Source organism: Nansenia antarctica (assembly GCF_963989245.1).
Source record: "Nansenia antarctica genome assembly, chromosome: 7".
Taxonomy (NCBI): Eukaryota; Metazoa; Chordata; class Actinopteri; order Argentiniformes; family Microstomatidae; genus Nansenia; species Nansenia antarctica.
In genome coordinates this window covers 43,860,319-43,886,520 of record NC_137677.1, presented here as the reverse complement: position 1 = coordinate 43,886,520, position 26,202 = coordinate 43,860,319, and the positions used below count along the sequence as shown (strand labels likewise).

At 42.5% G+C, this 26,202-nt stretch overlaps 1 protein-coding gene across 1 annotated transcript; it reads right to left on the bottom strand.

Annotated features, from left to right (window-relative positions):
- On the bottom strand, positions 1-11,234 carry sparcl2 (SPARC-like 2; the record flags this gene model as incomplete). The annotated part of the gene is made up of 6 exons (XM_080536780.1): positions 1-103; positions 1,771-1,883; positions 7,258-7,412; positions 7,774-7,892; positions 9,057-9,168; positions 11,162-11,234. The coding sequence occupies 6 exons, from the start codon at positions 11,232-11,234 to the stop codon at positions 1-3; spliced, it is 675 nt and encodes a 224-aa protein (XP_080392906.1).
- Positions 11,235-26,202: the final 14,968 nt, after the last annotated feature.

Here is a 26,202-nt window from a genome sequence, read left to right as displayed (position 1 = left end):
TTACTGACACATGAAGCTGTGGAACCAGGTCTCAGAGCGATCCACCAAACAGGACGTCCATTCACTCAGGGTCACCTTGCTGTTCCTGTTCCTGTCACATGACCTGCAATAGACACACATGAATGACCTCATTAACAAACCTACACTGACAACACACACGTCAACATGAAAACATGAAGAGTCAAATGCATAAACAATGTACACATACACACGCACGCACACACACACACACACACACACACACACACACACACACACACACACACACAGACACACACACTCACACAAAGGCCATATGCAAACACATATATCTATTCCCATACAACATGTACAAAAATACTTTTGTCTTCGCCCCTGCACAAAAACATTATCTTTGAAGGGTACAGTTTCAATTTGTGCTAATCCGTAAACGGCGGGAGGCACAGTGGGTAATACACATTAGCATTGCTGGGAAAGAGTGTGGGTGTGTGTGTGCGTGTGTGCGTGCATGCATGCATGCATGCGTGTGTGTGTGTGTGTGTGTGTGTGTGAGTGTGTGTGTGTGAGTGTGAGTATGTGTGTGTGACATTGAGATGACCAGCTCGACTCCCACAAAACCTGTCACTGGCAGAGGGAGAGACAGAGAGAGAGGGAGGGGGAGAGAGAGGAGGGGGAGATAGCGCAGGAAAGAGAGAGCGGAAAGAGAGAAAGAGCGAGAGAGAGAGAGAGATGGCGGGAGAAGGCCATTGGAGTTAATGGAGAGGAGAGGGTGGGAGGAGGGAGGTGAGAGAGGAGTGGGGGGAGACAGAGAGCAGAGGCGGATTAGCAGGGTGGGGGTGGATGGCTAGGGTGGATGGGCAGGGTAGGGTAGGGGAGGTGTAACATGGCATGACATCACGGTGAGACATTTTACAGTAACCCCATCAATTCCGGAAATAGTTTAGCAAACACCTGATAAAATTGAAAATGTGGAGTGAAAGATCTCAACCACAACGAAAAATCGTTCACGCTGTAAGTGTTCAATATCAAATGTACTGCCTTCCTTCACTGATGTTGAACGGTGAACTGTGATGGTGAATAAGTAAAGGAGGACTAGGACCTGGGGTGGGATTGGGTACCACCAGTGACACGGCCCAAGCCCCGAGATCTCCGGATCGGTTTAAAAATCCGCCACTGGCCACTTGTGTTGTCCCGATCTGTCTGGGAAATCTGGATTTTGTTTCCTATCTTAAGTTGGACCTATTCTTTGGGATTCTTTTGTGTGTCTTTTGTGTGTATTATCATTCATCACCATGGGAACAACCACCATCCACTTGGGATGGCTGATCCAGGTAAATAACCCACTGCCTCCCCAAGTCACATCACTTCCAGCCTGGCCCGCATACTTCGACATCTCAGGTTAACACACACACACACACACACACACACACACACACACACACACACATCCAGACCAGCTGTAAAACCTTTTAGACAGCCTAGTAAGAACAGAGTAAGAACAGAGATTATTATTGGGTAGGTAAGACATTACCCTACTACCCTATTGGCAAGGAGACAAACACAAACACACAAAAAAAGAAAACAAACAAAATCAAAACATCATAATCATGTATATTCAATTATGGTTATTTTTATATTTAAAGAAAAAGACACTAGAAATTATGCTGAAAGAAAAAGGAAAGACCTGTCTGAAGCTGACTAGTTAAAAAAATAAAAAAAATACTTAAAAAAGAAAGGGTGTGTATGTGTGGTGAGTGTGTATGTGGTGAGTGTGTATGTGGTGTGTCTCACTGGAAGAAAGATGTGGCACAGTGTTCCAGGGGCATCCTCTTATACTGGAGCTTCCTCAGGTCCCTCCGACTCAGCTTCCCATCCTGGTTACGGTCCAGCAGCACAAACCTCCGCTGGCACACCCCAGAGAGAGAGAGAGAGAGAGAGAGAGAGAGAGAGAGAGAGAGAGAGAGAGAGAGAGAGAGAGAGAGATGGGGGGACAGATGGAGGGAGAGAGAGATGGGGTGAGACGGAGGGAGAGAGAAAGAGAGAGAGAGAGATGGGGGGACAGACGGAGTGAGAGAGAGAGAGAGATAGATAGGTAGGTAGGTAGGTAGGAAGGTAGATAGATAGATATATGTGAGTGGATTTGGAGTGAAGAAAAGAGAAGAGAAGAGGGTTTGGAGTGAAGAGAAGAGAAGAGAGAAGAGAAGAAGGTTTGGAGTGAAGAGAAGATAAGAGAGAAGAGAAGAGTGTTTGGAGTGAAGGGAAGAGGGTTTGGAGTGAAGGGAAGAGGGTAAAAATATGTGGTAAGTTCAAGAGATGAGCGGCCAGGGAGAGGCGTCAAGTGGTTGGATAGGGATATAATATGACCACCGTGTTCACTTTCTTATTGAATAATTTAGTGATTATTGACAAGGGTCTATTTATACAGAGGTGCCTAAAACACCCCCTCATCCTGCACTATGGAAAACCACAGCAGAACAGGAACATGAGAGGGCATCATGGGAGCTGTATCAATTTCACACCACAAATTCCACCAAGCATATTCCTGTTAGAGGCAAAGGCATTGATTTGAGTGGTCACTAGCACAAATGAACAACACACTATAACAGGTTTGATGAAGTTCTTCTCAAGGGACGGGATCATAGATATAGAACAGATAGATCTATGGAATGCTGTGTGTGCAGGCTTCAGATTCAAACGTTATAGTCCCGCTCTTCGGCAATTGGTTTAGTAACTGTGTAAAAGACATTTGCGACAGCAGCAGGTGAAAGCGGGAACAAGTCGGGAACCAATCAAAATGTTCTGACATTTATTCTTAATATCAACGACACACTCGCTAGTCAAGCCAAAATATTGCAATGCAATGGATTTGGTCAGTAATCCCCACTACTACCTAGTTGACTATAACACTACTTTACATTGTTAGCAGGCTCACAAAACAAGCTGTGTTAGTTGACTAATGAGTGTGTCATTGATTTTCAACAATGTTGAAATGTATTTACATTTTTCAGAATAAAAGTCTGAACATTTTGGTCGGTTGCCCGACTTCTTCCCGCTTTCACCAGCTGCCACATAATACACATTACAAAAATGTTATAAAAACACCCTTTTGATTACAGCCCTGCACTCTCATGCCTGACTGAAATACGCCTCATATCACAGTGTTGAACTTGAATAAAACAGTACTTTACACTCTACAGTACATGGCCTACCTGAGCCCTCCTGTGCAGGCTCAATATTTTCCTTTCACATTGGGCCAGTTTCACAGACAAGGCTTAAGCCTAGTCCTGGACTAAATCACACTTTCAATGTAAAATCTCCATTGAAGATGCTTTTTAGTCCAGGACTAGGCTTAAGCCTTGTCTCTGAAACCGGCCCATTGTCTTTTCCAGCACTGTTTCAGCAACTAGTTTGATGTGTAACCAGGCCAGCCCAGTACAGCCCAGTACAGCCCAGCTTGGTTCGGGTCTGTAGTGTAAATTAGGGTTATGTATGGGGTATAAGGCTATGGAAGCATATAGTAGACTAAATTCAAATGCTAATGCAATATGAGATTGCAATTGCATGTTCCACTTTTGCATGCTGTTACGAGAGTTGACCTGCAGGTGGCACCACCTGCAGTGAGTGTTACTTATGAGTGAACTTGTTGAGCTTGTTGAGCTTGTTGATACATTCATTACTATGCTAGCACAGACATAAGATGTACGTTCTGTATTGTCCTTGAACTGCGAGTAAAGAGACTTTGATTATAACCGTATCCGCATGATCCTTTTAACATGGTGTCAGAACTGGACTCAGCGGCAAACGACAGAAGAAGGGAATAACATACCCAAAGACGAAAAAACATTCTGATAACTATCGTTACTGCTGAGACGGACCGCGCTAGCTATCACGAACGCAATGGCTGAAGCTAAAGCTATTTACCCGGCGATTCCAGTGCCGGCATGATCCTTTTAACACATGCATTCTTTCAGACAATATTCAAATTCAAATGCAATTCTAATGATTTGCATTTTCATTTTCATGTACCTGATGTGCACATTCACTGTCAATATTAAAATATATAATATAATGCAAAGCCATTTGACATTTAATTTTCAAAGTCATGCGCTGCTTTGTAGCTGATAAAATTCAAAAGTTCATTCTAATGTGAAAATGACTATGCAATCCCAAAATAGCATATTCATTTGCCACTTTTGCCTGCGTTATTTGAGTCAATATTCAATGCAATAATGTGATACGCAATTGCATTTACATGTTCGAGGAAACACATCCGCTTTACAGCTGACAAAATTCAAACTCTCTAGGGCTGTGTTCGGAATAGCATACTAGCATACTATTCATACTAGATATGACGTAGATTTTGAGTATGTAGTGCGTTCACACTGTACAGTATGCGAGATTTGAGTATGCGAGACATTTAGTATGTGAGCAATTACTTCCTGGAAAATTAAAGTCAATTACGATGGACACTAGCTCGGGTACTCTTTCCCAAAATGCATTTCGCGTCCAGGCTTGCAGGGTTGCGTCCATGGTTGCCAGATGGGGCGGGTTACCGCCGAATGGGCTACTTGATTTTGAGGTTATAGAAAGTTTAGGCTGTAAATTGTCAATCCCATCTGGCAACCCTGTGCGCTTTCAGCCTCTTCAAACTGCGTCATACAAACTTGACATACAGCTTTTGTTTACATTGTCCAATAGCCTGGGGACCGAAAGCTTGCAATAAACATTTTTTTTTTTGCACATATTTGAGTGTGCAGATGCTGCAAAAACCAAACTTCTACACTTCTATCACCCAAAAAGGGGTGTGATCATTCTGGTGATAGGGGGAATTGCCGCTATTTCTGGTCGGGGCGTTAAACATTGTCCTGCCCCCAGAGAATGACTGACAGGCCGGTAGAACATGAGAATTGCATAGAGAGTTTGAATTTTGTCAGCTGTAAAGCGGATGTGCTTCCTCGAACATGTAAATGTATCACATTATTGCATTACAATTTGAATATTGACTCAAATAACGCAGGCAAAAGTGGCAAATGAATATGCTATTTTGGGATTGCATAGTCATTTTCACATTAGAATGAACTTTTGAATTTTGTCAGCTACAAAGCAGCGCATGACTTTGAAAATTAAATGTCAAATGGCTTTGCATTATAATTTTAATATTGACAGTGAATGTGCACATCAGGTACATGAAAATGAAAATGAAAATCATTAGAATTGCATTTGAATTTGAATATTGTCTGAAAGAATGCATGCAAAAGTGGAACATGCAATTGCAATCTCATATTGCATTAGCATTTGAATTAGGTCTACTATATGCTTCCATATTAGACTGGGCTGCAAAAAGCTTGGACTTTGATTTGATTTGTGGCCCTCCAGATCCAGAGCTGCCCACCTCTAAACCCTGATTCACACTACTGGGCCCAAGCGGAGCTGAACTGAACCGTACTGGGCTGGCCTGGTTACGCATCCGCCATAGTTGCTGAAACCTTAGTGCTGGAAAGGCCAATGTGAAATGAGAAAATGGGAGCCAGCACAGTGTGGTTCAGGTGTGCCCCCTAGTGGTGAGTGGTGAGTGGTGAGACTCAGAGTGCAGAGGAGTGAGACAGGCTGTGCTGGGACTTTTTAGTGCCCACTGGCACCCACTGGTATGACACCCAAAATGAATGGGAGTCTATGGCTTCGTTCACACGGCAGGTCTTGATGCTCAGTTCTGATTTTTTACACAGATCAGTTTTTTTTGTTTGGCAGTTCACATTACTTTTAAAATGTGACCTATATTTGACCTACATTGACTCCCATGTGAACATTCCATGGCCCTGAACAGACCCGCATGTGCAGAAGGACAATAACAATGACGTCAGGATGTCGCAGCGCACTGTTTACGGAAGTAACCATGGATAACATGATAACGTTACAACCGGTTTCATTTTCAAGTTTTTGTGCAGCGGAAGCCGGCAAAGATATGAGCAAGTGGTCAAAAGAAGAAGGGTGAGGAAAAAGAGAGCCAAATGCTTAGCTATGGCTTTTTGTAGAGCACTCGCTGCTTGCGTCTAGAGTGCAGGGTTGTCAGATGGGTCGGGTTACCGCCGAATGGGCTACTGGATTTAGCGGTTATAGACTGGTTAGGCTGTATTGTCAATCCCATCTGGCAACCCTGCTAGAGTAACGTAAAAGTCGCATCAAACGCGACTTGACAGTTCAGACGGCGGGCGCGTTGCTAAATATCAGATATGTATCCGATGTAATACCACCTCTGAACGCGACCCAGGTCGGATTTAAAAAAGTCAGATTTCATGTGACTTGCGCTGTTCAAATGGTCATGCATAAATCAGACCTGATTCACATTTTTTGTGATTCACATCACAAAAAATCGGATTTCACTGCCGTGTGAACGAAGCCCTTGAGACATTACCTGGGCTAGCTGTTTACCTGGGCTAGCTGTGTGGTGTTTACCTGGGGGCTATTCCACGTACTTTGGATTAGTATATTCGCGATTAAAAGAAAAGCCTTGTTCAGGCAACTTGTGATTGGGATTCAAGCCTCAAGTGATTCCTCGAATGAGGATCAGCCTTGTGTCATCAATGTTCACACAAACCCGAATTGGAAATTCTCGATATGGGCGAGTGCCCGCAGGCTGAAGGAGCCCAGAAGAAACGATTGTCGAAAAGAAGATACTAGAATGGACCGTGATAACGCAGCGGTCCTACTTATTGAAAAAATAAGATGTAAAATAGTGCAATACTGCCGCAATTAATTAAGGCGAGGGAAATGGTTTGGCAAGAAATTGCTGACCGATTAAATGCGTAGGTCATACTAGCGTCTACTTATTGTTTTATGTTCATATATGTTATCTATCACACAATCAAACTATCTATCTATCTATCTATCTATCTATCTATCACACTTTAAAAATATCAAATTATCTATTTATCACACAATCAAACTATCTATCTATCTATCTCGTAAAAAGTGGGAACTAATATAAAAGACACTTGACGGAACTGTCGTTCGGGATGTAGTTTCCGCCTGTGAGACATTTTTGACGCACGTATTACCTAAACCAGCCTGTAAACCTGCTCGCTACCAGGTTTGTTCTGAAGGAGTGGTTGCATAGCAACCAAGCAGTACATTATTTGAGCCACATTGATGGAACAGAACGCAAGCTGAAATTAGCGCCCGGATCTGATTTAAACCTGGATCAGATTTAATCACTGTACGTGGAATAGCCCCCTGGGCTAGCTGTGTGGTGTTTACCTGGGCTAGCTGTGTGGTGTTTACCTGGGCTAGCTGTGTGCGCTGGGTGTGGCCTAGGCAGCTCTGGGGCGGGGCTGCTGGGGCATAGGACTCCCCCATGCGACTCAATAGGAGGAACCAGTCCAGGAGGCGGTACGGGAACTGGCCAAGCTCCGCCTCTGTGCAGTCTGCCTTGGGAACTTGTGTCAGAACTCACAGTTAAGTTAAGGGAACAGCAGCAACACACAATAGGCTAGGTGCACGATCTCCACTACTTCCTGAAAGGCACCTTGCATGAACATATTATCCTGTCTCACTCTATTGGTTTAATTGATTAATCAGCTGTGCACTGTGTGTTCCAACAGTTTACCGCACAGCTGATTAATCAATTAAACCAATAGATGAGACAGGATATGTTCATGCAAGGTGCCTTTCAGGAAGTAGTGGAGATCGTGCACCTAGCCTATTGACTCTTCAAGATAATGTGTGTGTGTGTGTGTGTGTGTGTGTGTGTGTGTGTGTGCGTGCACGTGTGCATGCGTGTGTGTGTGCATATGGTACCTAGACAAGTTCCTGTATGGGCAAACCCTATACGACGTCTCTTGCGACATGCTTCCTTATGCAGAAGACACTTGTTCCCGTATGTCTTTCCCAGAACGCTGCACACTGCCGCCCCCTGACTGGACACACACAAGCACATCCAACCTCACTGTGATGCACCTGCCGACATTGACAGTATTCTTTAGTTAGAACGTCACTGTGTGAAGTGTAATAGTAATACAACAGCTCTGACAATGGCAATGTAATACAGTGAATGAAATTGTAATGTTTTGTCGATTTATTTGAGCAGAGCCTCTATGTGTGAGAACATTAATGGAGCAATCTGGGATTGGCACATCCATTTTTTTTTTAATGAGTGATATATATCCATTACCCTGGGCAGGTCTGTGAGTGATATATATCCATTACTGTGGGCAGGTCTGTGAGTGATATATATCCATTACCAAGGGCAGGTCTGTGAGTGATTTATATCCATTACCAAGGGCAGGTCTGTGAGTGATATATAGCCATTACCCTGGGCAGGTCTGTGAGTGATTTTTGGCCATTACCCTGGGCAGGTCTGTGAGTGATATATAGCCATTACCAAGGGCAGGTCTGTGAGTGATATATATCCATTACCAAGGGCAGGTCTGTGAGTGATTTATATCCATTACCAAGGGCAGGTCTGTGAGTGATATATATCCATTACCAAGGGCAGGTCTGTGAGTGATATATATCCATTACCAAGACCAGGTCTGTGAGTGATTTATATCCATTACCAAGGGCAGGTCTGTGAGTGATATATATCCATTACCAAGGGCAGGTCTGTGAGTGATTTATATCCATTACCAAGGGCAGGTCTGTGAGTGATTTATATCCATTACCAAGGGCAGGTCTGTGAGTGATATATATCCATTACTGTGGGCAGGTCTGTGAGTGATATATATCCATTACCCTGGGCAGGTCTGTGAGTGATATATATCTATTACCCTGGGCAGGTCTGTGAGTGATATATAGCCATTACCCTGGGCAGGTCTGTGAGTGATATATAGCCATTACCCTGGGCAGGTCTGTGAGTGATTTATATCCATTACCAAGGGCAGGTCTGTGAGTGATTTATATCCATTACCAAGGGCAGGTCTGTGAGTGATATATATCCATTACTGTGGGCAGGTCTGTGAGTGATATATATCCATTACCCTGGGCAGGTCTGTGAGTGATATATATCTATTACCCTGGGCAGGTCTGTGAGTGATATATAGCCATTACCCTGGGCAGGTCTGTGAGTGATTTATAGCCATTACCGTGGGCAGGTCTGTGGACACACACACTTTGGGATGTGGACCCCGTCCTCCCAGACCACCTGACACCAGGAGCCCACCGGGCTGTGGCACTTCATCAACTCACACAGCTGGGCTGCAGGAGGAGGCGGGAGGGAGGGATGGAGGGAAAGAGGGAGGGAGAAAAAGAAAGAGAGAGGGATAGATGGGTGTGCATGGAGGATGGAGATGATTGGAGCAAAAGAGGGAGTGATGGAGGAGCAGTGGGTGGAGAGACAGATCAGGTAGATCATTGGCAACACTTAACAATAAGGTGGCCTGTATAAAAGGTTTATATATTAATTATAACTCGTTTTTTCACTTATAAACCATTAACACATAATGTATAATCATTAGTTATATTGTCTGCTAACCCTGTGATGCTTGATTACTAATAGTTATAGCTATTTGTATATGCTTTATAACAAGTGTACAGTAGTATAACTGTTTAAAGATTTGAATAAACAAATTATCAATAGTTTGTAAGCTAGTTATGAATAATTTATAAACCATGTATATAATGAATAAACTCTATACCTATATATAAGGGAACCTTAATGAATGTGTTGCCCAGTCATTTGCTGTCTAACAAACATTTGACAGTGGATGGGAGTAGAATCAGTAGATGGTGGGGAACTACAAAATGGCTGATTTGTAGTCCAAAAGAACTACAAACATGGTGGACAACATTTGACAACATTTGTAAGAGTAGCGATGTGTTACCTGGATCCACCCTGCCAAGATATGGTCTCAGAGACACATCTGCCTGTCTCTGTCTACGCTGGGCTCTGCTTCCCTGAAATACACACACATACACACACACACACACACACACACACACACAAACACACACACACACACACACACACACACACACACACACACACACACACACACACACACACACAGACACAGTTCTAATACTCTGTACTAAGAAAGACCTGGAACATGTGTTTGACTTTTAATGCCCTGTTCCTTGTTATGTTCTTGGAGTACAGTATATTTCGTGCTGCATCAAAACGACCAGTTCAGATTGAAAATGACATGACTGTCTCGTCAAGGACAAGGATTTGTGTAAAAAAAACCTAAAAATAGCCCAGCTCCATTATCCAATAGTTTTAAACCTCAATGAATTATCTGACTGATTCAAGCATTCAACAGGCAGGCACACAATGAAAATAGCCATCTGTACATGTCCCCACTATCACTGTCTAAAGCGTGCAGCACAGCATACCTCCGTCATAGAAGACACCTGGACAACAAAAAAATAACAACATCTGTGAATGATTATTATTTTGTGTCAGGCCTTTTAATGTATGGATGTCTGGAAGACACTGAACTAGATTCAACTTTTTTGTCATTGTACAGAGTTGCACAGTACAATGAAATGTATTTTTTGCTCTAGACATAGGGTCAGCCATAGTCAGCACTCTTGGAGCAATTAGGGGTTAATTGCCTTGCTCAAGGGCACAACAGCAGTGGCAGGCACCTTAGATATGACGCCAGCAACCCTCCAGTCACCAGATCACATGCAGCTCCATCCTGAGGCGATGATCGAACCAGCGACCTTCCTATTGTAGCTGGCCTCTCTAGCCGCCCCCCCCCTGCCTCCCTCCCTCCTCCCCCTTAACCCACAACCCAAGTCCCCCTCCTTTCCTTTGTAGTCTGAGCCAACCCCAACCCCACATCTGCCCTGAGCACACACGCCATTCTGATGAGAAACAGGTGCATTTTGACCCACAGTAGCAGTAGCCTCTCTAGATCCACTCTAGGACTCCTTTTAAAACTAATTTATCAAACCACCCTTCTCAATAACTTGTTTGTTGACCTATACATCTGACATCTGAGACAATCAATCCATCTGAGTATTGCATGAACTAACAGTCTTTTTGACCAAATGTTTTTGACATTATGTTTTGACTAACTTTTTCTTTTGGTAGATGCTTAGATTTGCTATATGGCAGCTATACAGTTGCAGGGTTACATACAGTAAGTATGTGCATAAACGTACATAAAGTCATTTTATCCTGTTTGTGAACCTCTCATTCTCTGGTCCCTACGACTGTGAGAAAGTGGAGGTGATGTGATACTCACCATGCCCATGTCAGGGTGAAAGGTCGCGACCAGGATGAAGAGCAGGGTTGCGGTCAGGTGCATGGTCATGGTAACGGTTATACGTCTCTAACAGTCCTGCAGGAGCAGTAAAACCCAAACATGACCACTATAAACATGACAACTATAAACATGACCACTATAAACATGACCACTATAAACATGACCACCTCATCACTGACATGATCCATTCTAAACAGACTACGACAAATCAAGATTCAAACAAACTTTCATCTCAACGGTCATACCAACTGTATGTCCCTTACATTTTGTTTTGTAAAACAACCATTATCAAAAGAGTGAAACTATAGCTTTCTCGATTGTCAATTATCCAGATATGCTCCTTGGATAACAGATGTATCCTTTCATATTTCTAATGTCTCCTTTCAATTGAGCATATTTAGAGTAATTTCCCTCCATTATTACCAGTCATCCCATAATGTTGCAGAGAACCATGCATTCCAGTCAGAATAAAGCCATGCTTTCCCCATTACAGTAGGAGCTGGATTGAATTACATGGAGAGGACCGATTCAACTGTCAACAGAAGAAGTCACTATAATGTAACAAGTCATTTTACCCCGACTACTCTACTTAAAAAAAAAAATCTTACCAGTTTCCCTTGCTCCTGCCTCCTCTGTTCTTATCTCTTTCTTCTTCTCCTCCGTGCCGGCTGCATACCTTTCTCTCGTTTTCACCAGCTCCTTCAAGGCCTCTTTTTTATGGCCTACCTCTGCTGTCTATTCCTTTCTCTCCCTCCTTTTATTTGATCGTCTATTTTTTTCATTCTCACCTCCCTCCTCCTTTACCCCTCTCTACCTTGATGAAACATTCCCACCGCCAAATGACTCAGGGCAAACAGATGCACCTTGAGTCAGTCAGTCAGTCAAAAACACTCAAGACAAACAAAAACACAATTAGAAGCAACTGTCATGAGAAAAGATAGTTGCAAAATTACCTGAATCTTCAGGAGCTTTGTTCTCACTGGATGAATTTAAAGTCATTCTAAATTATTTGGAGGCAGACACATCTGGCTGTAGATGTTTTGACTGATTCATGTTGCACCTGTTTGGTCCCTGATGTTGATGACTTGTGACGAATATTGATTAATATTTTTGATATTTCATGATCCTTTCTCTCCTTTATTTTCATTATAAATTGTTGTACATTGTTTTTATGTCTGCTAACTGTGCGGCCAGGACACTGTTGTAATCTCAATGAGACTTCCTGGTTGAATAAAGGTTAAATAATAAAAAAGAAGAAAATAGAAGTGATGTGATGTGCAGACAAAGTATACTGAGAGAGAGAGAGAGAGAGAGAGAGAGAGAGAGAGAGAGAGAGAGAGAGAGAGAGAGAGAGAGAGAGAGAGAGAGAGAGAGCACTGTATGACTGTATCTCCATGTGTTCTCTCTGACTTGTAAATCTGTGCTTTTGGACCAGTGCCAAACACAATGAGAAGCAGTCTTCTCTTTTTTCCCTACAAATGTGTTCACCAACCAACCTACCCCCCCCCCCCCCCCCCCGCCCCAGGTGAATGGAAATAATGAATAATGGACTACAATCATAGATGGATATGATGTTTATATAAATGCTGTGTCACCCCCAGTTGTAGTATTCCCCGTCTGTCTGTCTGTCCGTCTGTCTGTCTGTCCGTTAATTGGCAGAAAGTCCAGCCTGCTGGATATGTGTATGTTGTTACAAACAATGGAGTAAAGTGTTTTCCCTTCTTTTTTCCCCCTTTTTTTTTAGTTTTAGTTTTTTTCCTAACACCAGGGAAGCCCCCCCTCCCAAATGTCATTGTATGGTACCTGTACTATCAATGACAATAAAGACCATTCATTCATTCATTCATTCATAAAACAAACTTATATTTTGGGTTGTAATGGAATAAGCCTGTTGAACTATGCTCTAAAGCATGAATAATGTACATTATTCAAGAATCATCAATTAACGTTTCACTCATTTTAAAGTAAAAGCCGATCCCAGCCAAATTAGGGAGAAGCTCATCACTGCCTCTAGTGGCCATGATTATCAACAATATATTTTGAGTAGCATTGTGTACTTCTTACACACAAATGGCAATACACGAATAAGGTACCCCAAGTGGCCATTGACATATTGCAGTGTCACGGCATCGACTATCTGCACAATACTGTACAACACTGGAATGTGCAATAACACTATGTGCAATATGACAACCCTAGGGTACATAAGGTTCAGAGAATAGGAAATGTTAGAATAGGTATAGCATAGCATAGAGTACAGCACAGTGTTTTATTTGTATAGTATAGTATAGTGGATAGTGTACAATGTACATAGCCTTTATTTATGTAAACCAGCTCTTTTCCCTTCTTGTTTTTAGTTTATTATTATTATTATTATTATTATTATTATTATTATTATTTTCCTAGCACCAGGGGAGCTCCCCCTCCCAAATTTCGTTGTTTGGTACCTGTACTATATCAATGACAATAAAGACCATTCGTTCATTCATTCATTCATAGTCAGTCATCTTATTCATTATTCTTATTCATTTATCTTATTATTTATCTTATTCATTATTCTTATTCATTTATCTTATTCATGTACGAAAGGCGCTATATAAATAAAGCTTTACTTACTTACTTACTTATTGGAATGTCATCATAAGGTCCTGACATGAGACATTTCAAAGACATTTCAAATGCAAGAGTTGTCACAGCATTGTCTGCCTGTCATCATAAGGGACAGGGCAGGCCCGCATGAACGTTTTTGACATTCCTTTTGTTATTCGTGTTATGTGTCTGTATCTTAGAGTACATTTTATTATTCACGTTATGTGTTTGTATGAAGCTATATCTCAAAATGTTGTTCATTCACTTTTATCAGTAGTTCTGCTAAATGGCAAAATTAATACAATTCATTATAAATTAGTTTTGAGGGTCTTCATGCGCGGCTCCTGGCCAGTGAACGCGCACGTTCAGGCTGAGGGCGGAGGAAGGAAATTCTGACGGCTGACGTCATCAGTGTCAACCAGGGGGAGGTGGGAGGGCTGGAAAACACTAGGGCTGTGTTCGGAATGGCATACTAGCATACTACTCATACTAGATATGACATAGATTTTGAGTATGCAGTGCGTTCACACTGTAGAGTATGTGAAATTGGAGTATGCAAGAAATGTATACTAGATTTTCGGTCAGCTGGTATTGGCATACTTATTATGAATTTAGTAAGCAGTATGCAGTATATACTAATTGAGTATGCTAGTATGCAGTATATACTAATTGAGTATGCTAGTATGCAGTATATACTAATTGAGTATGCTAGTATGCAGTATGCTAGTATGCCATTTCGAACACAGCCTAGGGTTAGGGATAAGGCTGAAAAACACATAAGAGTTAGGGAAAAAGCTGAAAACACGTTAGGGTCAGGAAAAAGGCTGAAAATCACGTTAGGATTAAGGAAAAGGCTGAAAAGCACGTTACAAATCCATGCATTTCGATCCATGCATTCAGTTCCCTATTCAAACAGAGGGTTTACTGACACAATTTGAAACAAACGAATACAACTGTCCAATTGCACAGTAGTTTTTAGATGCCTGATGCCCCTGTCTGTCTGTCTGCAGCACTGGTCCAGGTGACTCCTGAGCGCTCCTCCTCCCAGCAGGAGTCCAGCAGAGGATGGTGGACTGAGAAAGCAGCATCGTGAGATCTTCTCGGAATTCAACCGTAGGCTACTGAAACATTGCTGCTTTCACCGAATGTTTTGCAGAGGAGACGTGAGTTGAATTTATTTCTCGTCTGCATTTGTTTCTCTTATGCATTTGTTTCTCTTATGCATTTGTTTCTCTTATGCATTTGTTTATCGTCTGCATGTCGTTTGCTACCGAACATCATGCGCGGTACTCGTTATACATACCCAGCCATCACCTTGTCTTGAGATGTCTTAAGATGTCTTAATTAATCAAAATAAGACATTTTGTCTGTCAAGATGTCTTAAGTCGTCTTAAGACCTAACCTGAAGACATGCACTCGTGCACTCACTTAAGACATTGAGCATAACTTATCGGTATCCAAACTGTAGTTGAGTAGCAGAGATGTTACTCTAGCTTCCCTGGCTGCAACCTGCGACTTGGTTCCTCCAGTGTTTATAACTATTAAGTAACTTATATAAGTTATAAGAACATTCATTCATTACCTAGACTACAGCCTTGACTTGGCTTTAGCTGCAAAGGACTTGTCCGTCAACTTCAGGACAGTTGCTTCAAGGACAGTTCGTGACGTTAGAATTATAAGGTTTGATTGATTGATTGAAAACTTTATTAGAAGATTTGCAGAAGTAGGTACATGAAAGTACATATTACATACAAGGTCAACTAAAAGGATAAAAACCCAAGAAAGCCACTGGCTTATTTCAATTGGGGTCCTTGATTCTCAAGGTTCTATCTCAATTTTTGTCAAAATTGAGTTTTTTTACATAATCTGATCCATTAGGTGTTTATTAATGCCTGTGTGGTGTTATTTTTTAAAAAATGTTAAAATTTTTGAGTTAGTAATTAATAAAATACAAAGGTTCCATCTCACAAAACATAATGGAATGTAAAAACTTTGACGCTCAATATCTCTAAACTGCCCTAAACTGAGATAGAACCTTATCATTCTAAGCTCACAAGTTTTTAAACTATTTTACTTCTTGAACATCTTGAAATGTCATGTGTTATTGTCATTTTGTGGAGAACATAATGTAACACACAATTATGGTTCTGTATAACTACATAGCTAAATGATAGTATCACACGTCAGGATGGTTCTGGACTGGTCTGGTTATTCAGGGTTTGTGGTGTGGAGGGTTGATGTGACTGGTGCCTGATCTGCTTCTTCCTCTCCACCTCAGTCTCCACACTCTCCATGGGGCCTATCATCAGGGCTATCTTCAGCCATGTTTATCAACCCACTGGGTTGTTTAGGCTGTGTGTTTCTTTGGGCCTGGATTGATTGATTGAGTTGGTGTGGGTGTGGGTGTGGAGGTGTGGGGGTGTGTGGGTGTGGGTGTTGCCTCAAGATGCCTCATTCGTTTTATTTGAGCAAGATGTGAGTTTAGTGAATACACGACTAGCTAAACTAAACTCTTGAGTCATTCTAAAAATTGACCTGATTCAGCCTACTGCCCTTTTCAAATGCTCTTGTAGATTTCTTCAACAGTGCTGCCTGCAACAATGCCATGTAAGCTGCTATTCCCCCAGCTCTTGCCAATAGACAGGGCCAGGTATTCTCTATTATCAGATAGGAGTCATATTTCTCACCCACCGGTGCCAAGCCTGTTAAATGACAAAAGAGAGGTCTTGGGTGAGACTTTTACTCCATATCACCTCTGGTTAGACTTGGAAATGGCATTCAAAAGCAGGCTCCAGTACCATGAGCTCCCGATAGGATGTTTCAGATAAGGAGAAATGCATAGATAGGAAGTTAAACATTGTGTGGTTCTGAGTAAACATTGAGAAACATTTAGTTTCAGGATGAGTCAGTTGGCACACTGTTACAGAGAGGAGAGGAAGTTCACCTGTGCTGTAATCACTCAGGATGAAACCCGTAGGGAGTATTTTTTGCTATAGGCACAGGGTCAGCCATATAGTCAGCACCCCTGGAGCCCTGGTAGGCAGCAAGACCAGCAACCCTCCAGTCACCAGCTCACATCCGGCTCCCTCCTGAGGCGGGGATCGAACTAGCGACCTTCTGATTGCTAGCCGGCCTGTCTAACCTCTCGGCTACCGTTGTGAGTTATTGCCTGGGTGTACTGCATCCAGTGTGTTTGCTTCAAGCTGGATACATCTCTCATATCTGTATTGGCCCATCTACTAGCAGTTAGTGTTTCGCAACCAGATGACTCATAGGGGACACAGCTTGTCCAAGGCACACACAGGAAAACGATAAGAGGGGTGTGTCAACTACATTTTGTATTTCATATTGGAGTGATATCATCAGTGGTGGAAGAGAGGCTGCAGTTACGGTGACTGTGTGCTGTGTGTGTGTCTGGCCTCTACGTTGCAAAAAGTCAGCTCTCAAAAACTATCAAATGGGGGAACACTTAAAGTAGGCCTAAGCAAAATTATCTGCCAATAGAACAGGAACATTTTCACTTGCCAATATTTTTAAAAACAAATAAAAGTTATCTTAAACTTGTGGGGCAAGGTTCTACTTCAACCTTAATCTGTGATGTACTGAGGGACGGGGTGCGTGTCTTGTCACCAGATGTCATGATGTCTTTTACAGTGCGATATGGGCAGGTTTGTGAAATGTCTTTATTTTTAATTTTTTGTCTCACTTTCTTTTTTTTCTTTTTTTTAAATTGTAATGTTTTTAGGGCATTTCTGCTTCATTGGGATAGAGACAGTAGAGATTGATTAGGAAGGATGGGTGAGAGAGAGGAGGGATGACATGAAGGATGTCTGAAACTACGTTTCTCCAGTTTCATCCTTCTGCCAGCGGAGTCGCAGTTGCTAATTTCTCCAGTTTCTGTGCGTGTACACACATGGGTCCAAGTGTGTGTGGAGGAGCACACATTTTAACGCCACGTTGTTTTGTAATAAATCCCCAAATTTCTGTCAAAGTTGCGTACGCAAGCTTTATAAATGAGGCCTTAGGGGAGCCTGGTGTAGGCAGGATGGACTCATTGTAGGCTAATGCATAACAGATTGTGTATCACTTCAATGCCTGCACACACAAGCTTGATACCATTCCTCATTCCATTCCAGGCATTACAATGAGCCTATCCTCCAATTTCTGCCTCCACTAGCTGCATCAGTGCAATTTGGCTGTTGTGTCAGGAACCAAACCTCACATCAGAGTCATTAGGAGGCTTAACAGAGAAATTAGGATAAGTGGATGGTTCGTTTGTGGGAGCGGATCCCATGAGCCACTATAGTAGCAACTATTTATCATATATGCTCTCTTTCTCTCTGTGTCTCTTTCTCTAATGTGATGTGAAAACAAGATTTGGAGCAGATATGTATCCATAATAACTTATGCTCATTATTTTACATCTGAAGCACAGTTCTTAAAGTACTGTAAGGGTTAGGGTTAGTAAGTCCAGTTGGTAAGTAGTTGTAGTGCGTTGAGTTGTTAAACTTTAACTGTCAAGGTTTTTTTTTTGGCATAGGTTTTGAAAGTCCCAGGGTCTGTTACCATGGAATTGCCCTCAATCCATTGCATACTTCAAAACATTACCACCAAAGATACAGGTACCCCAACATTACCCCCAAGCCTTTAAACAAGACCTTGTGCTTCTTAAGCTACCATTGTGAATCAGACAGTCACACATTTCATAAGAACAAACTGCAAAGGCTTAACAGTCTGTCACCATAGGCATGAAGTGTGTGAATGGTTATCATGGGAATGGAAAATATTTCCTTTCTAGTCTCATTCCAAACAAACATTGAGGCCATCTTTAGAGTGAGAAATGAGTGTGTCATTGAAAGAGAAAATCTGGCAAAGAATCTGGCAAGTCAATAAATGTTACCATCTCCAAGACCGCTATACAAATAAAATTTGATTTTTGATTTGATTTAAAGGGTCATATGTAGGCTAGCTTTTTTCCCTTTGAAACTAAATAACTATTCTGAATCATTACTTCTGATACATTTGCAGTCTGTGACAGTGCATACACCTACCACGACCCTGCCCTTCTGCCTGAATATGCTTTTTCAAAATGGACATTTGTAGGAATCTATCACTGTGGGAGTGCAACCTGCAACTTGCATGTGTGTGGCTCATTGTGTGTACCTATTGTACTGCCTTGGAGCCTGGAGCATGATGGACAGATTCATTGATTCGGGTTAGAAGTAGTTTTGCATTGAGCAAGGGGAGGGAGAGAGGAGGCGACGCTACATATAATAAAATATAATTCAATTTGCTCCCATGAAAGTGGCACCAGTGGGGGCCCGGGGAGTAACAGCGGCGACAGCCTAGAGGTTAGAGATGCCGGCTAGCAATCAGGAGGGAGGTGCACGTGCCCTTGAGCAAGATACTTAACCCTTAATTGCTCCAGGGGCGCCGACTATGGCTGACCCTGTGCCTAGAACAAAAAATACCACATTCCAACAATTGACTGACAAGTTGATTGCATGGCAAATAATAATAATAAAAAATTCTGCTGTAAGTTTGTTATGTATGGAGGGCTGTAACAGTCTCTGTCGTTGAGTCAGTTAGAGACGGAGAGGTGTGTGTGTGCGTGCGTGTGTACGTGTACAAGTGCGAGTGTGAGTGTGTGTACTGGTCAGATGGAGCACCTAGCATAGGTTTCAATGCCCTTCCATTCGATTAGCGTCACTAAGCGTGTTGAGTGTTGCTTTCCTCGCTCATTCAATAGGCGTCAGTAAGCATAGCGTCAGTGTAGCCCTTCTCGCCGTCTCATTCGATTAGCATCAGCTCGATGGTGAGTTGGGAGTTCCCTTTGAGAATGGTTTGAGTAAGTGTTGTTTCTCTGGCAGCCCTCAAGACTGGACGTCCTTCTTTTCCTCTGTAGAACCAGGGGAAGGGACTGGGAGAACCAGGGGAAGGGACTGGGAGAACCAGGGGAAGGGACTGGGAGAACCAGGGGAAGGGACTGGGAGAACCAGGGGAAGGGACTGGGAGAACCAGGGGAAGGGACTGGGAGCGGCCATGTAGAACCAGGGGAAGGGACTGGGAGAACCAGGGGAAGGGACTGGTAGAACCAGGGGAAGGGACTGGGAGAACCAGGGGAAGGGACTGGGAGCGGCCTGGGAGCCTTTTCCTCTGTAGAACCAGGGGAAGGGACTGGGAGCGGCCATGGCAGATTTGGATGAGCTGTGCTGGACTGATAGTGTGTGTTTGGGGCGGTTCTGGAGATCCAACCCTATCATAATGAGCTTATAGTTATTGATCAGACTGACTGATTCATTCTTCTTATCGATCAGAAACTGACTGATTAGTTCTTCTAATCGATCAGACTGACTAATTAGTTCTTCTAATCTTCTAACTTAACTAGAATGTTAGATGGTAGAATGGGATAAGAGAGAAGCTGTGTTGTGTTTCAGAGTTGAGGGTCCTCCTTTTACCTCACCACAACATCCATCTATAGGGATGCATTATTATTATTATAACTTTTTAAAAAAATTATTACTCACACAGTAAAACAACGATAATAGTGGCATATTTTAAAATTTGTCTAATTTCCACCTCACTGCTGTATTATGATGATAATAATAATAATAATAATAATAATTATTATAATAGACCCTTTATGTCAGATGCCTGATCAGAAAAATATTGGACCTCAAATTCAAACTCAAAACTGCCGAATAACAACATTAGATGAGTCCGTTTAGGGTAGTTCAGAGATATTGAGCGTCAAAGTTTTTACATTCCATTATGTTTTGTGAGATGGAATCTTTGTATTGTATTAATTACTAACTAAAACATTTTTAAAATAACACCACACAGGCATTAATAAACACCTAATTTTGACCTTATAATTCTAACGTCACGACTTGTCACCTCCATCCCATTGATGTAGATGTAGATTGTTGCACCCCTAGCTTTTAGTCCACAATGAGCTCCTTGGTCTTCTTGGTATTGAGGGCCAGGTTGTTGTTGGCACACCACACTGCCAGATGCTGGACCTCATCCCTGTAAGCCGACTTGTCGTTGTTACTTCAATGAAATGGGAAATGTAAATAGTTGTTGATCTGTAAATATGTACCATTACCATTAGCCATCAACCTCCCCCTCCCACACACACAGTGAGAGAGAACCTCTGTGACAGTGATGATGCTTGAACAATTCTGGAATCATGGACAGAGCTAGACCATTTTGCTTCAATATTAGATATCAGGCAACTTCCATCGCAGATCATCTGACAGCCTAGAGGGTGACCTTCAGTGATGTGGCACATTTTGCTTGGCAGAGCATTAATTTAAAATAGCTCAGTATGACTAAGAATGGTTGATGCAGTGGTGATATTGTGCAGATAAGGTGAAGTGAAACACTATCTCTGTATAGTACAGTTGCTTCTTTGTGTAAGGCTGTCATTGAAATGGACATTTCTGTGAACAACTGCCAGGGTAACAGGATTTTGGGGGTGGCTGTGGCTCGGGAGGTAGAGCCGGCGTCTAATGATTGCAAGGTCTGCAATTTGGCGGTTTGTTCCCCGACTGGCCATGTGTCGAGGTGTCCTTGGGCAAGACACTGAACCCCAAATTGCTCCCAGTGAGCAGGCCGGCGCCTTGCATGGTAGCTTGCCGTCATTGACGTGTGTGTGAATGGGTGAATGAGAGGCTGTTGTATTGGAATAATACCACTGAGGACAAGCACTTTGGAATAAGGCGCTAGGCCTAAGTGCAATCCAAAGGAGTGTGAATGTATAATGTTTCGACCCAACTGACCAGTTGTTTTTACCTCTTTGGGGGGGGGGGGAAGTCTTATTTAGGGGGTTCTGACCCCTCCCGTAATCGAACCCTGAAAGTACCTATCTCTCTCTCTCTCTCTCTCTCTCTCTCTCTCTCTCTCTCTCTCTCTCTCTCTCTCTCTATCTCTCTCTCTATCTATCTATCTATCGGCTTTTGAAGACAGTGAAAGTGGTAATTTTCTTAACTTGTTTATTTTCATTAATATGTTCTTTGGAACTTAAGTAAAGATGTAAATTCATGCTTGGTCACATTGTGAGAAAAAGGTCTGAACTTATGTTTCCGAAAGGACATGACACCAATGATGTAGGCTAATCGCGAAAAGACACTTGATGGAACTGTCTTTTGAGATTTTGTTTCTTCTTTGAAACTCAGCTAAATTAAGCTTGACAGTTAGCCCGCTACGGAGCAGGCTAGTTCAGTGTTATAAATTACCTTGGCTACTGAGCAGGGAATTCTTTACGCCACATTCAGGGAACGGAACTCTCACTTAAATTAGCGAGCCTGGATTTTCCTTTAGCAACGGATGAATAACCCCTGTACTGCAGCCATCTTCAATTGTTGTTTGTTTTGAGGTGCTTTTGCCTAAAATCCTATCATCAGGAAATTAAATGCCTATTCAAAATCATTTAAATCCTTTTGAGTCTAAATATTGACTTGGCCAGTCAAGAACGTTCCACTTTTTTGGCTGTGAAAAACTCTCTAGTTGCTATGGCAGTATGTTTTGGGTCATTGTCTTGCTGTATGATGAAACCTGCATTTGGAGGCGTTTTCTTACACTTACACGAGATGTTTCTGTACACTTCAGAATACATTATGCAGCTGTCGGCAGCATCATCAATGAAGCCAGTTCTAGTGGCAGCTGTACATGGCCAAACCATAACACCCTAATTGTACTGTAGTAGGCTAATTGTTTGATTTAAAATCCAGACTTTTGGAGTCAAAAGAAGAGCAAAATGCTTCACTGTCCCATTACTTACGCTGGGCACACTACACTCACCAAACACTTTATTAGGAACAACTGTACATCTTCTCATTCATTCAGGTGGTATAATGGTGTGGGCAACGTTTTCTTGGCACACTTTGGGCCCGTTAATACCAATCAATCATCGCTTGGGGCCAAAACTCAGAGGCTAACTAACAGCTACTTCCCCCAGGCGATCAAGCTTTTAAACCACACTGAGGACAACTATTTATCCCCACACACCCCATGTACATTTTACATTTTTGGCATTTAGCAGACGCCTTATTCCAAAGCGACTTACAATCAATATGTGTACACAGACTACATTTACATTTACATTTTTGGCATTTAGCAGACGCCTTATTCCAAAGCGACTTACAATCAATACATTTGAATACTAAGCATGTGAATCAGCAGTCCACCATTCGTTGCAGGAAGAGTACTCTAGCTCGGGCCCGGGGCCACTGATAGAAGGAAAAACCTTCTCCCTATTCTCGCCTTCTACTAAAACTTTTTATTTTTATTTTTTATTACTGGAGAAACTGAGAAACAGTACAAGGGGGGCAATAGAAGTTCTTAGGGACACAGTAGAGGGGAAAGCGGGTGTCTTTAGGAGACGTAGTGGTGAGGGTCAGAAGATGTCTCAGGAGGAGCAGTTAAGATGTAACCTGAAGAGACTACCTACCCTTAAGCATACTTTACTCAATACTACTTCTTACACCCACAGTGCAGTACGCTATTTCTATTATTTGTACTTGTCTTACTACTTGTCTAGGTCTCTTATAACGAACACCACTTTGTTTCTCTTGTTGCTGCAATGTTGAGGAACTGAAGTCTAAGAATCTTTCTCTTGTATACTTGTATAATGGGATGGAACAAGAAACCTGAAACTTGAATGCCACAGCCTATTTGAGTATTGTTGCTGACTATATCCATCCCTTCACGGCCACATTGTAGGCCTACCCATCTTCTAATGGCTACTTCCAGCATGTGACCATGTCACAAAGCAAAATATGTCTCAAACTGGTTTCTTGAACATGACAATGAGTGTTCTTCAGTGGCCTTCCCAGTCACCGGATCTGAAACCACCAGAACACCTTTGGGATGTGGTAGAAAGGGAGATGATTCACAGCTTGAAAGTGTACCTGAAAAATCTATTGCAATTGTGTGATGCAATCATGGACCAGAATCTGGTAAATGGTAAATGGACTACACTTAGCAGTATTCCAAAGCGCTTTACAATGGCCTCTCATTCACCCATTCACACACACATTCACACTCCAATGGTGGCAAGGCGCCGATTGGGAGCTCATTGGTGGTTCAGTGTCTTGTCCAAGAACATGTGGCCAGCCGGGGATAGAACCTCTGAACTGCCGACCTTACACTTGGAAGAGAGACGCTGGCTCTACCTATTGAGCCACAGCCACAACCACCCCCTCTCAAATCTCAAAGGAATGTTTCCAACATCTTGTGGAATCAAAGCCACGAAGAATTGAGGCTGTTTTGAGAGCAGAGGGAGGCCCTACCAGTAGCCTATTGGTAGTGTTCCTAATAAAGGGAGATCCTACCCAGTAAGTAGTATAGTGTTCCTAATAAAGGGAGACCCTACCCAGTATTAGTAGTATAGTGTTCCTAATAAAGGGAGGCCCTACCCAGTATTAGTATAGTGTTCCTAATAAAGGGAGTCCCTATCCAGAATTAGTATATAGTGTTCCTAATAAAGGGAAGCCCTTCCCAATATTAGTAATGTTCCTAATAAAGGGAGACCCTACCCAGTATTAGTATAGTGTTCCTAATAAAGAGAGGCCCTATCCAGTATTAGTATAGTGTTCCTAATAAAGGGAGGCCCTTCCCAGTATTAGTAATGTTCCTAATAAAGTGTCCTATATTCAGGAGTTGTGCTGTGATTGGATAGGCTCCAGTACATCATCAAGGTTTCATTTCCCATGGTGAGAGTGTGGAGGGATGGAGAGCAGGTCTTGGTGTTGTGTGTTAGTTCAGGGATGGAGAGCAGGTCTTGGTGTTGTGTGTTAGTTCAGGGATGTTTATCCACCCCAGTGCTGTGGGGGAGGGGGAGGGACGTAGATATCAGCAGTGAGTTGAGGGAGTGACAGATGGTGTAGGTCAGGCCAGGCTGCTGGTGGCTAAAGCTAACTCTGTATGTGTGTCAGTTGGCGTGCTTATCATGGAGGATTCTTGTATTTTATGATGTTTATTGAGGCTATGTTGACATGTTTGGACCAGTCTCAGCTTGAATGCGAGCCTTAGTTTTGGTGACACTGACACATGTAGGTTATGCTAATGACACACAATGGCATTTATTTATGTGTGTGTGTGTGTAGACTTAAGAGTTAATTGTGTTAACAATAATGTGTTAAAAGTGTTCATGTTCATGAACAACACAAAAATACATGTTTGATATGGATGAAAATGTAGTTCTAAGGTAGGTAATAGTGTGATGCAAAAATATATTTATTTTGAATTTGCCTTAAAGACAACTGAGGATGGTTGCCAAGCTGTGTGTGTGTGTGTGTGTGTGTGTGTGTAGATTAGTGAGGCTGGCTTAGGAACCTCCATGGTCCATTATAAAGGCAGTGTGTGAAGAGGAATCTGGGTCAGTGTGTGGTGCAAGGTCGGTGTTTCCAGACACGAGACACACACACACACACACACACACACACACACACTCACTCTGCCCTCCCAAGCTGTGTGGATTACTGCACCATTGTCCCACCCTTTAGTTTAATGTAAACTCTACGTAGATTAATCTGTGAAGTGGCACTGGTTTACCAAATGGTTTACTGAGAAATCTAACAGTGATTCTGACCATGGGGTCAGTCAAGTTAGCACAGACCACACACACACACACACACACCGCCGATTAGCCTTTACTTGCTTCTGTACAGTATGTGGTTGAAAACCAAATCAGAATTAGTTTTATTTTCATCAGCATGTTGTCTGTTTTTCCGGAGTTGGACATTCTGTGTTGACATCTCCAGCTTCCTTGAAGTCCTGTTCTTACTGGATTCTGTTCTTTGTACTGGATACAAATGAACCGTTTTCGGAGGATAAGATTTCTCCGATGTCAATGGACAATTGAAACCCAACGGAGTCATGTATGGTCATTAAACCTAGACCATCCTACCATACGTCACAATATCCCCTTTGGTCTGATCAGCTGCGCACGCAAACCAACCCCTCCCCCTCCTCCGTGACCATGTGACCCTGTGACCTTCTTAAGGGAACAGGCACATTTAGCAGTAGTAGGGTATTAAGGGCAGGTCAGCCCTTATTATTGTTATCATTAGTACTGTCAATGACTGCTTTTGTGCTTTGTGTGTGTGTGTGTGTGTGTGTGTGTGTGCGAACGCGTGTGTAGGGCTCCAGAGTGCGACCATTTCATCGCATATTGCGACTATTTGTGACACATTCTAGTGTTTTGGTCTGTATGTCGGCAACCAATCAAAATGTTCAGAGTTTTATTTTGAAACACGGAAATACATTTCAACGCTGTTGAAGATCACAACACAAACTTGCTAGTCAAGCCAAAACACTGCAATGCAATGGATTCGGTGAGTAATCCCCACTGCTACCTAGTTAACTATAAGACTACTTTACATTGTTAGCAGGCTCACAAAACAAGCTGTGTTAGTTGAAT